Source organism: Styela clava, chromosome 6, assembly GCF_964204865.1.
Source record: "Styela clava chromosome 6, kaStyClav1.hap1.2, whole genome shotgun sequence".
In the NCBI taxonomy this organism is placed as follows: Eukaryota; Metazoa; Chordata; class Ascidiacea; order Stolidobranchia; family Styelidae; genus Styela; species Styela clava.
This window is the reverse complement of record NC_135255.1, coordinates 9,047,684-9,062,378: the sequence shown is the minus strand read 5'-3', so window position 1 is coordinate 9,062,378 and position 14,695 is coordinate 9,047,684. Positions and strand designations below refer to the sequence as shown.

Genomic DNA, 14,695 nt, shown 5'->3' with positions numbered 1-14,695 from the left:
AGTAGGTGAGTATAGGTTTCTGAAAGTTCAAAAAGTAATTTTTACCCACACTTTATGTAAGAGAGTAATGCTCAAAAAATTATTGTCAGAAAAACAGTCAACGATTAGCATGAAACGCTTAAATGTTAATGGCATATTGAGCATGCCGTAAATTAAAGGGAATTTATCGATAACGTACATTGTTTTGGCCCTCACAGATGTATTAAATGAAGTGAAAAACACATGAACAATCACTGATTAAAATTAACAAACCTGGTTAAGATATATTGAGAACTGACTTCATAACAAAATTGAAATTGTAAAGGGACTTTATGGACACCCTGTATATCGTCCTAACAAAAAGTACGAACAACACATAGGAACAGATTTGCTTTTGTACAATTGCAGAAAATATCAAAAATATGATTGAAGTGTTGTACATCAATGACATACTCCATGCAACAAAATTGAATGAATTTCATAATATGTGTTAGAAAATGAATAATTTAATACATACACATGTATTAATAAAAAGGAGTTTATTGAAGCATTCTCAAATTTCTGAATGATTCCTTATTATTATTGCAGATTCCAATTTGTGGATTTCAGCAATATTCGTAACAGTTCATATATTACAATTCAAGATTAAATACAATTTTTCAAATGCCAATAAAAATGCACTAAAACTTGACATTTTAAGAAATTGTAGAGCAAATGCATGTGTTATTAGCTTTGGCGTAAAATTTTCTTTTAATATTTTCAGAAGCAGAGGCATTGCATTAAATATTTTATAGACACAGCTGGGCAGCTTTCATTTGTGTCATTTCATGCATAATGACGTGACCGAATGTATATTATGATAAACTGGGATGGCATGCGTTTGGCTCATGTTAAAGGAAATGCAAAAGGACGTGTTGACTTGAAAGATTGACGATTACAAAATGCAAAATTACCATTTAAGACAAGATTCAATTTTATTGTGGAGTTTCACTTACTTGGATGTCCAAAATGAATTAAATATTCCAATACATTCAAATTTCATTATGATTGATATAAAAAAAATTGGATTTTAGGAATAACATTTTTATTCGAAAATTAGAAAATAAGAGAAAACTTCGTATGAGATGGGATCAACATGAAGATTAGTGATTCATGTAACTTTCCACATGAACTTGCCCCCAATTTAAAATGTATTCGATACTCCATATTCAAAACTATTTCTCCAGAATGTATTCAGAATAGTGGAATATTCGTTTTCATGCCGTCCCTTCACCAGACAAATTTTGAAACATATATAATAGGAAATGAGAATTGTTAAGTCACAATTCATGATATTTCCAATGACCTTAAAATACCATAATAAGGTATAGTTTTTTCAACCACATAAACAAAAACAAATCAATCCACTTTATAGAATTTAAAACCTAAATTTTAAATTTGTCTGACTGTAACACAGCAAGCACCATTATAGTAGATTACAAGAAATTTGTGTCTAATATCATAATTGCTAGTTTGTACAAATTGAAACAGTGATTCATGACTTCAAAATCCAAATTAATATCTCAAATTACGACAATGCTAAGTATAGTAACAGGTGTGCGACATTTTCACGCATCGATAAACTCATACAGGAAACAGTCAGTATGTTAAAATTACCAAACTTTTAGGTGCGTTGACCCTAAAATATAAACGAGAGAGTGAACGTTGCACGGTATTAGATCAAAATGTCAATACAACTACTGTACTATGCTATTGTGTCAACCCGAATTAAAATAGTTACAGACTATAATGAAAGGTACAATCGAGCTATAAAATTACTGGTTCAAATATTAGGAATTCCTCAGTAATAAACTATTCAGTGCATTATTATGAAATAGCTGCCCATGTCATAACATTTCATTACTATAAGAATAGTAAACAATCCGAGAAATGTCATTTCTCCTATTGACGTAAAAAGCATAAAAAAATGGATCAAACAAAATATATGCCTGTTCCTAATTCTTGCTTTGATGAAAAGAATTCACAAATTTTCTTTTGTTATTATTAAACCATTAATGAACATACTTTTGGGAGCATGCGCATTAGAAAAACAATACTTTAGGTTTTTAATATTGTCTGAAATATTATAAAAATAAACAATTCGTGATAACATTCTATAATGATAAATTCTTATTGTACTTTAGCCTGTAGGTACGGTATGTAAAGCCCATTAAAATTAACGAGAGCTGCATTTAAAAAGAAACCTTTTATGTGGCAGATGAATTTGATCATGAATACATTGTTTATCCAGAACATCCCCATAATAAAACAAATATAAAGCATAAAGATATAAGCCTAAGCTCACGTCTAGCTGCTAAGACTAAAAGCCTAGCTCCTAGCAATTATCAAGCAAGGGACAGAAGTAAAAAACCATGTTTTTGGGAGCAAATGAAAAAACTGATATTCTCTTCTTTCGATAAATTCGTTTTATTCAGAAATTCAGAATGGAATTTAAAGTTTTATTCTAAAATCTTCTTTGATTATGCTTTTTTAGTTACTTTAGCTTTTTTTATTTTCTTTTTCAAGGAATCAATATCAACATCGTTACTGTTACGTTTAATAGCAATTTTTGTTTGATTGAGTGCACTTTTAGATGGAGTGGGCTCTTTCGGAGGAATAAAAGCCTTTTCTCTTTTTTGCTTTTGTTTAATTGCAGAATCTATTTCTTTTGCTTTTCTTTCTTCTAATTTTTTATGTCTTCTCTCTTTTTCTTTAAGAAAATATTCCCCAGAAGCAATTTCTTTGTCCATTTTGCTTTCTTGTTGTGGAGGAGGGAAAGGTGTGTATGGTTTCTCTCTTCTGGGTTTCTTTTTTCTTTTCACATTTTTACTTTTAAACTTGGGTAAGAAGCGTTCCCAGGATTCATTTCTCAGTTTATCATCTTTGGAAAGTTCTCGTTTTATCATGAGAGATTTAATGTTATATACCGGGTGTATATTTTTCATTGTGTCAATTGAAACTTTGCGAACTTCTTTAAGGCCTCTGTGTGGCCCAAGGGCAGTTACTGTATTTCCTTGTACCAATATGTAGCATTTAGTTAGAAGTTCTAAAGCTTTCAATGTACAATTATTAGGTCCTAAAAGTCTTTGTCTGCGTTTAACAAATCGCTCACGATTTCGCACTAACGACCCAACTTTGATGATATCACATGCAACGTCATCTTCGAAAATCCGGCACGCTTGTTCAAAAGGAATGCTCCTTGCTAATAATTTAATCATATCCCGAGCATTTATAATTGAAAAAGGGTCCCAAGTTTTTCTTGTCGTTTTCACTGTCATAGAACCTTCAATCAGGTCCAGTTCAGCTTCTATGTTATATCCCTTCAAATGATTTTTAACCAAAGGCCATATTTCTTGCAAGTATTTTTCTCTGTATTTCGGAAAAAGTGTTGCAAATGTACTTTCATCGGCCATTCCGTAAGGATTGTCCTCTTTTTTGAATTCTGGTTCTTTCCATCCATCAGGAACAGTCAGAAGATCTTCTTGATTTATATTTTTATCCATATTTGTCAGAGTATTTCCCAAAATTTTATCTTAATTAATATGTACCTCATTTATTTTAAAACAGGAATAAAAATCTTCGTTACAATCGACTACAATATAACAATATCTTGCGTACTCATGAAACAAAACACCATCAAGAATATTCAGAATTTTTCATTGCATCGCAGAAAGACCAGCAGCTGCAGACGGCAATGTTGTTCGAACATTTAAAAAAAATGCAAAGTTCAGTTCACAAAATCATGATACCATTTTTTTAAACTACTATTCGAGAAAAAACATTTCAAATGCAGACATTGGACAATTTCTTTAATATTGTATTTCTGATCGAACAAACAAAAACTGAAGTTCGTGATGGTGCAAAAAGACAATTGGAACAAACAGAAAGAGTCATAACATTGGGAAATAGTTGGAACTGCAAAGATCAAGCACAAATACGCACAAAATTCATGTCAATAAAAAGTCAATGCAGATATTATATGCGAAATATCAGAAATTGAGGGATCAAACGATTGAGTCATTATGAATTGCATCTCGGTCTATACAATGACTCAAAGTATTATGATACAAATATCCTATACTAACAATACTAGAAAAGTCATAAGAACCATATTCGAAAGCAGAATACTAACCGATACTTGTTTCTCTTACTTAAATTGGGTTTAAAACACACATTCACAAATATCTGATATTCATAAAATGAAATGCTGAATCAAGACTTTGAAATATTTTTTGTTACACATGTATTCTAGGTTAACATGTTCATATATAGAAACATTCTGTAGGTTGAATCACAAACAATATTTTATTCTTCATATAACCAGGTAAAGTGATATTCAAAAAATTTGGAGTCGAAAAAGGCAGTAAAAATGCAACTACTTAATTCAGGTATTATTCTGTTCTGTTTCGAACAATAACTCCAAAGTCCAAACATATGTGAACAGATGAGAAAACAGAAATTCAAACTCCAATCTACTACTAATTTTAACACTCTCCTTGGACGAAATTCCATTTTGCAGTTTAGTGATTTGTGATATAATAATCAGACAATTTTTCCTAATTGATTTTTTCATGGCAATAATATGAGTCCAATAGAATCAAATTTTAGTCTAAAACGATTTACGAAAAAATTATCTTTATGCCAAGAGATTTACTAGACAATACTAACAAAGAAAATCTTTAATCCTCCTTTAGAAATTGACAGATAATAACAGATCAAGAGCAGTTCCAGAAAAATAGTTAATCCCAAAACGTAGGCATAAAAAATACATTAATAATTATAGTCAAAATGAAATAAAACTTTGCAGTACTTCACAAGATATACCAATTCAAATCAACCACAAAAAAAACTTCATTTCAAGCTATGGATAAATAATTGTATTGTAAGGTAATTATTCAATCACCAAAAAAGATGCAGTGCCAATATATGAATCAAAAAATGACATGGCCTAGAGAAACAAGATATGATTAAGCGCATAATATCAATATCACTGTTATATTTCAGCACAAGGGACCAGTCAAATTATTCCAAATCGAAATAAAAATCTATGATATATAATCTTTTCCATATCGATCAGGCTAAAACAAATTTTGTTCCAAACATCTTTAGTCTTAATATATCCATCACAAGATTAAACACTGATAATTTTGTTTTGGTATCTCTTATATGAGGCACTGGCATGAACGCAACATTCTCTTTCGTCACAAATCTATATGGATATATTAAACCCAGTGCACTATGGTGGTAAAAACCATTTCCCAGTATCTTAAGCACTTGAAAGACAATAGGGCACTTGAAAATTCATGCAGTGACAAGATTCGTAAATTTGCCTTTACCATCATAAGCTTGAATCTCTTATATTGGAACATGACACACCAAATTATATTTTGTTCCGAGTATTGACTTAAAAATGTGCTTTAATCATGCTTGAGGCATATTGTACAGGCACACAACATAAAATTCATCAAAATTCCAAAAAGAAAAATGAATCGAACAACCAAAAGAATATAATCGAATAATGAATATTGTAATAATAGTTTGGCTAAAGATACAAAGCTTACATACATAGGGAATTTTATATTCACAATGATTGTCAATTTTCCAATTACTGAATGTTACAAAGAATAAGGCAATTTCCAAATAAAAATATCATACACATTTATTACATGCACAAAATCAATCAAAAGACCAGGTTAAAATGAACAAAATCTGTTATCATGAATGGATGGACCAAATCCATGTGATATATTATAGATCAGGTAATATTGAAATTGCCAATTACACTCCAAATGAAAACTAAATAATAGAATACAGCTTTGACTTCAAACACCAATCACCATGTTTGTTTATTCTATCAAAAGATCACCATATTTGAGTGATGATTTCATGTATATAGTATAAACCACCAAAGTGTAGATTTAGTTGATCATAAATTTCAATGTAAATCAGTCTCTAAAGCATTCGAGCAATAAAATTTGACTATTTTCATCCCAGATTTAAATTGTTCTTTCTATAATACCCATGAAAAAGCCTAGTCAGAAAAATGAGTTGCTGTTATGAATGTGCTATAAATTGATTCCAAACAAATTCTCTCAGAAAAAGATGGTATCAAGAATTTTAATGATGATACCATATGTCCTCACATATAAGCTAAGTTTAGAAACTTAAAAATATTTATCCAAACCGAGGTATCGGCTTCTACACGCATAACTCTGATCGCACTCGAACGAAATGACTTAATTCCAACAGCTACAACTCGAGCCATGCTAAGTTCTCACAATAATAGCACACGATTTGTAGGGTCGGCTTCTAGGCCGAATTCTGATAAATTCACCGTTTTAGAGCCTTTTCCAGGGGGTTGGCTCATATACGAGATCCGCTTATATGCGAAGATATATGGTAATTACTGTTTATTCCAGAATACCAGTACTAAACTATCCAGAAATTAAAATAGAAAACCTAGTCAAATAGGGACTCATAGCAGCAGTGCAATTTTAACTGTTCCTACTGTCCGAATATTACATACTTTCCTGATTGGATGTCATGTTTACCTATAAAAACATACAGTGATTGACATATACTCATAAATGTCAATATTTTAACACAAACAAACCATTCCAACCTGAACAGAAAGCAATGAAACTTCAAAAACAAGAAAAAATAATCACAAAAATAATAAGCAATCAGGCAAGGGAACCTTGTGTGCAACTTTGCAGCGGCATAGCCTGCCGAAGAGATTAATAATATTATTAGTGCCATCCAAGGCATTTATAGTACTAAAGCACATGCTCAGCATGCAAGTAAAATGATCCAATCATAGAATAAATATTGTGAGTGTCATGTATGGATCTAATAAACTGAATAGCATACATTTATACTGAGTAGCATATTTTAATAGCACACCGACATTTGTTTCTCACTTACATCTTCCAAATAAGTAGTTCCCTATACTTTATCTATTTTCCTGTAAACATTAAAATCTGAAGCTAATGGAAATTAACTTTTTTTGCTTGGAAGTTGGTAGGCTGCATAATTAATATTTATTAACATACATTAAAAGACTACGTCTTGAGTTACTGGGTAATTGACATGCCTCAAAATAAAGTGCCACAATATCTTTGTTCAAAAAAATGGAAAATCAAGAAATTTTACAATTATTGTGCCATGAATGAAATTTATGTATACACAAACGCAGGATTTTTGTCAAATATTATAAATAGAATATATATTGCCATATTATGTATATTTAATTTTGTTGATCTATTTGTGCGGAGAATTCAAAATCAGATTTGTAATGTAAGGAGATTTGTGGATGTCCAGAAATTCAACCCCAACCACTGCTTTGTGCCTTTACTGACAATACAAGTGAGCTATGGTAGATAGGTGGCTAACAACAATATTTCCAACTCATTCTGGGTTAATAAATAGATTTTCCATTTAGATAACAGAGCCAAAATCGGGAGAATATGCTACAATGTTTCAAACAGGACACTATTTCTAATAGGCAACCACTACTCTCTTCAGGTGTTGTAGGACAGACAATGATATGGGGAAAAGAGATTTGAAATATTACAGTCATTGAAAATGAAAAATTAGATTCAGTTTGCAGCAGTGGCATGTGAGTTCAATTGACTATTATAGGAGGCAGGCCATGTCCGATAAGCCGATTATCTATGGGATGGCAATGGTGTACCACACATAAGCGGAGCAACATGCTTAACCCAACAGTCGTTTGATTCTGTTGAATGTCACTATGCCGTCATGTCTGATTTGCTTGTGCATTTCTCGCAGCCCTCATTTTTTCCAGACGCTTTTCGAGATGAGCTGTAGTCATTTCCATCTCTTCTATTCGATCAAGAGCTGCTCGTAAATCTCGTTGGAGTTTTCTTTTCTCCGCCCTCATTTCATCTTCACTTTTCTCTAAAACTTCAGCTGTTGCTTTGTACCGCTGTAATTGGGTTTCAAGACGAATAATATTTGCTTGACAAGACCCAATTTCTTGTTCAGCTTTTTGTAATTTAAATTTGTAATCGCTAATTTGCTTTCCCGCTTCCCTTTGCAATTCAAGCAACATCATATCGGAAACTCCATTTTCGACCTTTGAAGATCCATTCACAGCACCATCTTTACTTCGTTCCTCATCAAGTTCTTGTTCAAGCCTGCGGACCTGGTCAATAAGAGTCTGTTTTTCTTCCGCTAACTTTTTCAATCGTACTTCAAGCGGACCATCACCGGCCGACTGTAAAACTTGAGCAGCTTCTTGTGTTAGAAGAGTATATCGATGGTTATGGAGACCATCAGGATCATCACTATCAACTTCACCATCAACGGCCATGTTTCCGCCAACCATGACTAAACCTTGCTCTTGAATTAGCTCATCCCTTTGTCGCAAAGCTTCTTGCGAATCTTCATATTTTTTTTGTAAAGCTGAATTCATTCTTTTATTATTTTCTAACTCCTGCGACTTCTCTTTGTAGTCTTTTTTAAGTCTATAAAATTTATCTTCTTGTTCTTCCATGAAATCCTTGAGTTGTTCAACTCTATAATTAAGTTGTGTGCGTTCATTATCAAGCTGTGCATTTTGTACCATAGCTTGTTTATACTTCTCTTCTATTTCTGAAAGAGAATCTCTCATATCTCTCACTGATGGCTCAGAAGCAGATAAAGAGTCATCACTGCTTCGTCTAGATAACATTGATATGGAAGATGACAGTCCAACATGATTATTATTATTTAGCAATGGAACTTTGGATGTTTTATCATCACCGTCCTTCCCAGCCTTTTCCTCAGCTTCACGTTGCTGTCGTTCAAGTTCTCTCATTCGTATTTCCCTAGCTTCAATTCGAGCGGCTCGTTTCTGTGCTAATCGAGCTTCAGCCTCTTTTGCTATTTGACTTAGTGTTTCATCTTCAGCACTATGTCCCCTTTCAGTTCGACGGCGACCAGATGGAGTGTGAGCGAGGCTCGACATACTCTTTTTATGTGGCTAACACAAAATGTAGAAACAGTTAAAAATAGGAATCGACATGGAACAGAAAGATATTAAAATTTCCAACAATATATGCTTCTAACAAACATCTAACTAACAGTATGATTGCTGAAAAATATAAAAGCAAGTAGGCCTATCAGTATCCTGTTAAAGTGAGGCACAGTTCTCCGATTCCAAGATGTCTCAATATTCGGGTCTATGAAACAAACAATCTATTGAATGTCTGGCATGACATTAGATTAGTAACATCGAGCCATATTTGTTACAATAATATTATGGATCAATTGCAAGGTGAGTCAGCCGCAACATAACTTGAACAAGTGTAAAATTACACCAACTGGTGCTTTGACATAAAGTCCCGTTTTTCAAAGCGACGATTTTTTTGCATATTTCTTAGGTTAAATATTCGGCGCAAACAAACACAGAACGCAATAAACCTCATGTTTCAAGAGATATCGATTTAGTTGTTAATGGGCATGGGTTTTGGCGTGTTTGTGAGAGCCGAAAGGTGCATGTTCTCTGTACTACCTTGTTTTCCCGAAAATAAGACAATGTCTTATTTCAATTTTATTTCGAAAAATAACACTACTGCACTGGGGCTCATTTTTGGGGGATGTCTTTTATTTTCATTTAGAGAATTTTAAAATATACAAAATATACCATTATCTATTCACTTATAAAAAACATGTCAAAAAAATTTTGCGCTATAGACTAGATCAGGGTGGTCCAAGGTTGTCGGCTCCGCGGGCCACAAAATTATTTTTGCATTGTTCGCGGGCCACAATAGTGCCAAGAATAGGTAAACAGTGCAATACATCCGCATTCGTTTTTTAGTTTTCTATGATACATATATTGTTAGCATATATTCCCGACCAAAAAGATAGAAGCCAGATAATAAATTAGACTGCCAACCGCATCATTCAACTTTGCTAGTTGCCTCAGATAGCCATAACACTAGTCAATTCAGTGACATTAGTGATGTAATAATATGTCAAAAGATTTTTCTGAATAATCCCATTATCAAAACAACACGAAATACTATTTTTTGATTACTCTCCGAATGTGACGCGGGCCACAAATAATGAAGCGGCGGGCCACATGTGGCCCGCGGGCCTGGGTTTGGACCACCCTGGACTAGATCTTATTTTAAGGGGAGACCTTATATTAAGTTTTGAAATTTAAGCTAGGTATTATTTCAGGGGACAACACGGTATGATCAGTCAGTTTGTGATGTTAGAAATTTTGGGTCTGGTATAGTTTAGTACCACATGCACTTCTAGTTGGCCTGGCTCCACAATTTTTGCATATGTCATTCCTAAGCCCCACCTGACCATGTCACCAAAAAATTACGTCACTACAACGGCACAGTGGCGTAATAAATACCAACAAAGTGTACGGATGGTCGTCCAAAAGCGCAGTCAATCACCCGAAATCGAGCAAGCTATTTCTCTCGTTTTTTCGTCGCAACGATCCCGATATGAGAGAGAACGCTGGCGTTAGTGAGTTCGGTATCGTCGGCGCAGTTGCCATTTTGGACGATAGTAGCTATACTTGGCAAGCTTTATGACGTGATTGTGATGTCGTAGTCACGTCATTTTTGGAGTCAGGTGAGGGTTAGAAATAACATATACAAAGTTCGTTATTCTACGCCAACCGGAAGTACTTGTGGTACTAAACTATACTAGACCCGAAATTTTCAGCACTGTCTGATTGTACCATAATACCGTACCGTATGGTAGCTAGGTAAGTAAAAGTATTTTTTGACCCCATATGCCAGTACTGCAGTATGCAGATACGGTAATCATCATACAGTCATTATGAGTCATAGCAGGTGATAGGATAGGAACCGACCAGCGGTTACGTGGAACACCCAACGACGGCGAGGAGTCCAGCAATCCTCTCGCACATAACCATTCCTGCATGGGATTCGAACCTGCGAACCCACGCAGAGTAATTAGAGGTGCGGTGGCGAGTGTATTCCCAACGCTTAGCCCGTTGAGCCACACTGCCGCTTTGATAAAAACAAATAGGCCTACTGAAATAAATAAAAACTGATTATGAAATCTCATACAGCTGTACAGTCACCCTCAGAACCTGCTGTACTAGTATGGAATATGGCACCGTAACATACAGACATATGGTACCGGTACGGTACCCGGTACCGGTACTGCATTACTGAATCATCCCAGTGTTGGCCAGCATTAGCTGACTGAACTATCCCAGTGTTGGCCAGCATTAGCTGACTGAATTATCCCAGTGTTGGCCAGCATTAGCTGACTGAACTATCCCAGTGTTGGCCAGCATCAAAGTGACTATAACACTTTGGCCAGCATTAGCTGACTGGCCACCCGAACTGAAAACCCCCTCCAAGGTCTGAAGGTGTAGGCCTATTTACAAATATTCAGTTTTTATCTGAAATCACATGGTGCGTCCCCGCACTGTGAGTATATTCAATATTTGAGCCTATACCGGTAACTGTATTATTTTTAGTTTAAAAACAGTGGGGTAACTCAAAGCTCAAAAAGACTTTAGAGTAGACGGAAAACTGCCGTACTAAAAACAAAGCAAGAAAAGTACGACCGAATCTCTTCTTTTAGCCTTTGATTTAGCCAAATTGAATTTCAGTGCCAATATGTGCTTTATTATTTATTCATATGTCAATTCCAATTTTAGTTGAAATAAATATACATATAAAATTTATATTGTCATTTGAATATTCAATATCAACAATTCATTGGATTTTCATTCGGCGACTCAATCTCTGAGCAGGGCAACTAAAATAGACTATTTTTTTGTGGTTTTATCGGATTCGTGAGATGCAAGAACGGTCATTAAATACAGTATATGTTAATTGAAAAAAAAATACAACATTCCGACCGCAATTGACGAGGGGCTGCGAAGGAATATTCAGTCATCGTGTCAGCAACACCGTCATTGATAAGTTGATAAGCAGCAGATGACGTCAAATAATACGAACTAATTGTTTCTCAACAAAAGAGTGAATACAAATCGAATCGAGAGAGTCAGTCAGGAGATTAGTGATTAAATAAGTCGGGTTTTTTTTTCCTATTGATATATGAAGTGAAAATGAAAAAAATTGAAAAAAAAAAAAAAAGTACCTGAAAATTGATAAAACTGTAGTACGGCTAAAACAGAAACCTGTTAGTTCATTATCCTTATGATAATTTATTAGGTTTTAGGGAAAGTTTATCAGTACTGATTTATTTATGCGGCTTGGGTCAACGATTTAGGCTTATCCAAGATATTTTCTATTGTTTCCATGTTTTCCAAAATGGGTTGAGATGATGTTCCAGGGATATCAGCTATTGTGTATTGTGATTTGACGTTTTCTTCCTCGCTCCGCACATGTTTAGTGCTGTGTATTGAAGCTGGAATGTCTTCATCATCTTCCTCATTTCTTTTATGTTTTCCTTCTCTGAGGTTTACAAATGGACATATGTTTTCAAGTACTTTCTCTGCTCCGTCATCAGTGAGATGAATCATGTCGTCCTCGAAATAGCTATCTATTAATTTACCTTCAGAGAAACATTCGGGTTTTGGTATGTAAACTACGTGTTGTCCCCATGCTTCTCCTTGTATTGTTTCATTTAGTAAGTCGGTTCTTTTTTTTTTTTTTTTTTTTTTTGCCAAATTTAAATCCATTGCCAAATCGGATTTATACAAATGATAGTTTTGGTGTATGGTGTATGTGTATGGTGTATAGTGTAAGTCGGTTCATTCATCCGGACATGGTGCAAAGGCAAAGAACTATTAACGCATACTACCGTGTTTCCCCGAAAATAAGCCCTACCCTGAAAATAAGACCTAGCCTGAATTTTAAAATTATTTTAATATACCTAAGCCCTTTTTTTTAAATAAGACCTAGCTAATAACGCGAATTTTTTTACTTAGTCGATAGCAAAAAATCTATCAGCCACGTTTTAAATGATTGATAATCTATGTTTTGCAGTTATTTTGAATTAAAAAACGTGTTATTTATAAGTAATTGGATATCGGTTTTCATATTTTGTATTTGTATATTAGAAAATCTCCTAATTCTCTACTTTGTAATTTTGTTTTTGATAAATGAAAATATAAGACATTCCTCGAAAATAGGCACTAGTGTTATTTTTCGAAGAAAAATTAAAATGAGACCCAGTCTTATTCTCGGGGAAACACGGCATGGCACGTCAATGACAAGTAGACTACCATCAATATCAGATACAAAAAAAATAACTGGGCAACTAATCGACTACCCGACTTGGACTGGCATTCCAACGAGGGGCCATGGTTTGTTATATGATTAAACCGCCTTCTCGGCCTTCCTTTCCCGAAGATGAATATTTTAATCCTATGCTATCCATTGGTATAAGTTGGGCATCAATTGGAAAAAACTTCTAAAGGATAACTTATATTTTTGGTGTCGCGTTGTACCTTTTATCCCTTCCATTCGATATCTGGTTTAATTAACAGTTTAATTCCACACTCGTTTTCCCCTCTTGTTGTTCAATCTACCAGAGTGCAAATGTGACTTCTCAATTATCGTGGATGCTGGATGGAGAAAACATTCGAGACAGTTAATTGGTTAGTTTTGCTTTCAAATGCGAAAATATATCGCAATTTTTGCAATAAATTGGTGTAAAAATCCGTACGTATAGATCTCAACCAGATCGCTTGTTCCATCGTTCATTGTGAAATACGTAATAAAAACTGGTATACTACAGACTGGTCGGTCGGTCGTAAATCGTGAGCGAGAATGTGAAGCAGGCTCACCAGTGTAAGCATAATTTATATGTGGATGAATCTAACTGGTTTTCAGTTATGATTCTCGTTGTTAAAATTATAATTAGTGAGAAGATAACGTGTTCACATACACAAATGCTCGACTACTGTCTAATCCTGCTCGTGCTATTGCACTCTTCAACGCAACAAAGAGTGAGATTTACAATATTTACCAGGTAAGCCTTATTTCGAAGCATTTATAAAAAAGTAAAAGTCAACCATCGTATTTTCTAAATGGAATTAATCATCCGCCGCATAATATGGACAAATTGGCGGAGGTGAGTGAAGTTTTGATGATGAGACAGGTTACGACTTTTCCATTCTCTGGGAACCTAGAAATTGAACTGTATGTACAACACGAACAAGCGTTAATAACCGAATAAATCTACTAAACTACTCAAGTGCCCTGGAATAAGGGATTCGTCTGATACACGTTGACGAGATTTCGCGATATAAGAGAAAAAAGTTTAGATCACGAGGGAGGAGCGAGGGGCGCATAGATCACAGTAGTACCCTCATATTTATTAATCAATAAAAAAAATCAAGCCGAGTTGCAGCCTTCACGGAAAATTTAACGGTGTAGAGCTTGGCTTAAAGATTTTTAAATTTACATTAAAAACTTTGTTTGGTGGTGTCAAGTTTTCATATTTTTGCTCACAGCAAGGTTTTGTACAAATATCTGAGTATGTACAGATTTTGTCCCTATCTTGTATTCTTCATTTCTATTATCGTACAAGTTTATAAACTAAATATATAATCACCTTCAAATTTAAATTTTTTGTATATTAATTCTATGTATTTTATTGGTCCTTTTCATATTGAAATTACACTCCGCTGAACTTTGTGCTTCCCTTCAATCTCGGGTACTAGTTTAGGCCGATTTGATGAATTCGGCGGGTCTTTTAT

At 34.3% G+C, this 14,695-nt stretch overlaps 2 protein-coding genes across 2 annotated transcripts; both read right to left on the bottom strand.

Moving 5' to 3' along the window:
- Positions 1-16: 16 nt before the first annotated feature.
- LOC120331742 (KRR1 small subunit processome component homolog) lies at positions 17-3,522 on the bottom strand. The gene has a single exon (XM_039398882.2). It carries the CDS (start codon positions 3,519-3,521, stop codon positions 2,499-2,501), a length of 1,023 nt encoding a protein of 340 aa, XP_039254816.2. The 5' UTR covers position 3,522; the 3' UTR covers positions 17-2,498.
- Positions 3,523-3,566: 44 nt separating this feature from the next.
- On the bottom strand, positions 3,567-9,139 carry LOC120331728 (leucine-rich repeat flightless-interacting protein 2-like). The gene has a single exon (XM_039398868.2). It carries the CDS (start codon positions 8,987-8,989, stop codon positions 7,778-7,780), a length of 1,212 nt encoding a protein of 403 aa, XP_039254802.1. The 5' UTR covers positions 8,990-9,139; the 3' UTR covers positions 3,567-7,777.
- Positions 9,140-14,695: the final 5,556 nt, after the last annotated feature.

Excerpts from the sequence above, each read along its gene's own strand:
- LOC120331742 (XM_039398882.2), bottom strand. The coding sequence starts at position 3,521 with ATGGATAAAAATATAAATCAAGAAGATCTTCTGACTGTTCCTGATGGA.
- LOC120331728 (XM_039398868.2), bottom strand. The coding sequence starts at position 8,989 with ATGTCGAGCCTCGCTCACACTCCATCTGGTCGCCGTCGAACTGAAAGG.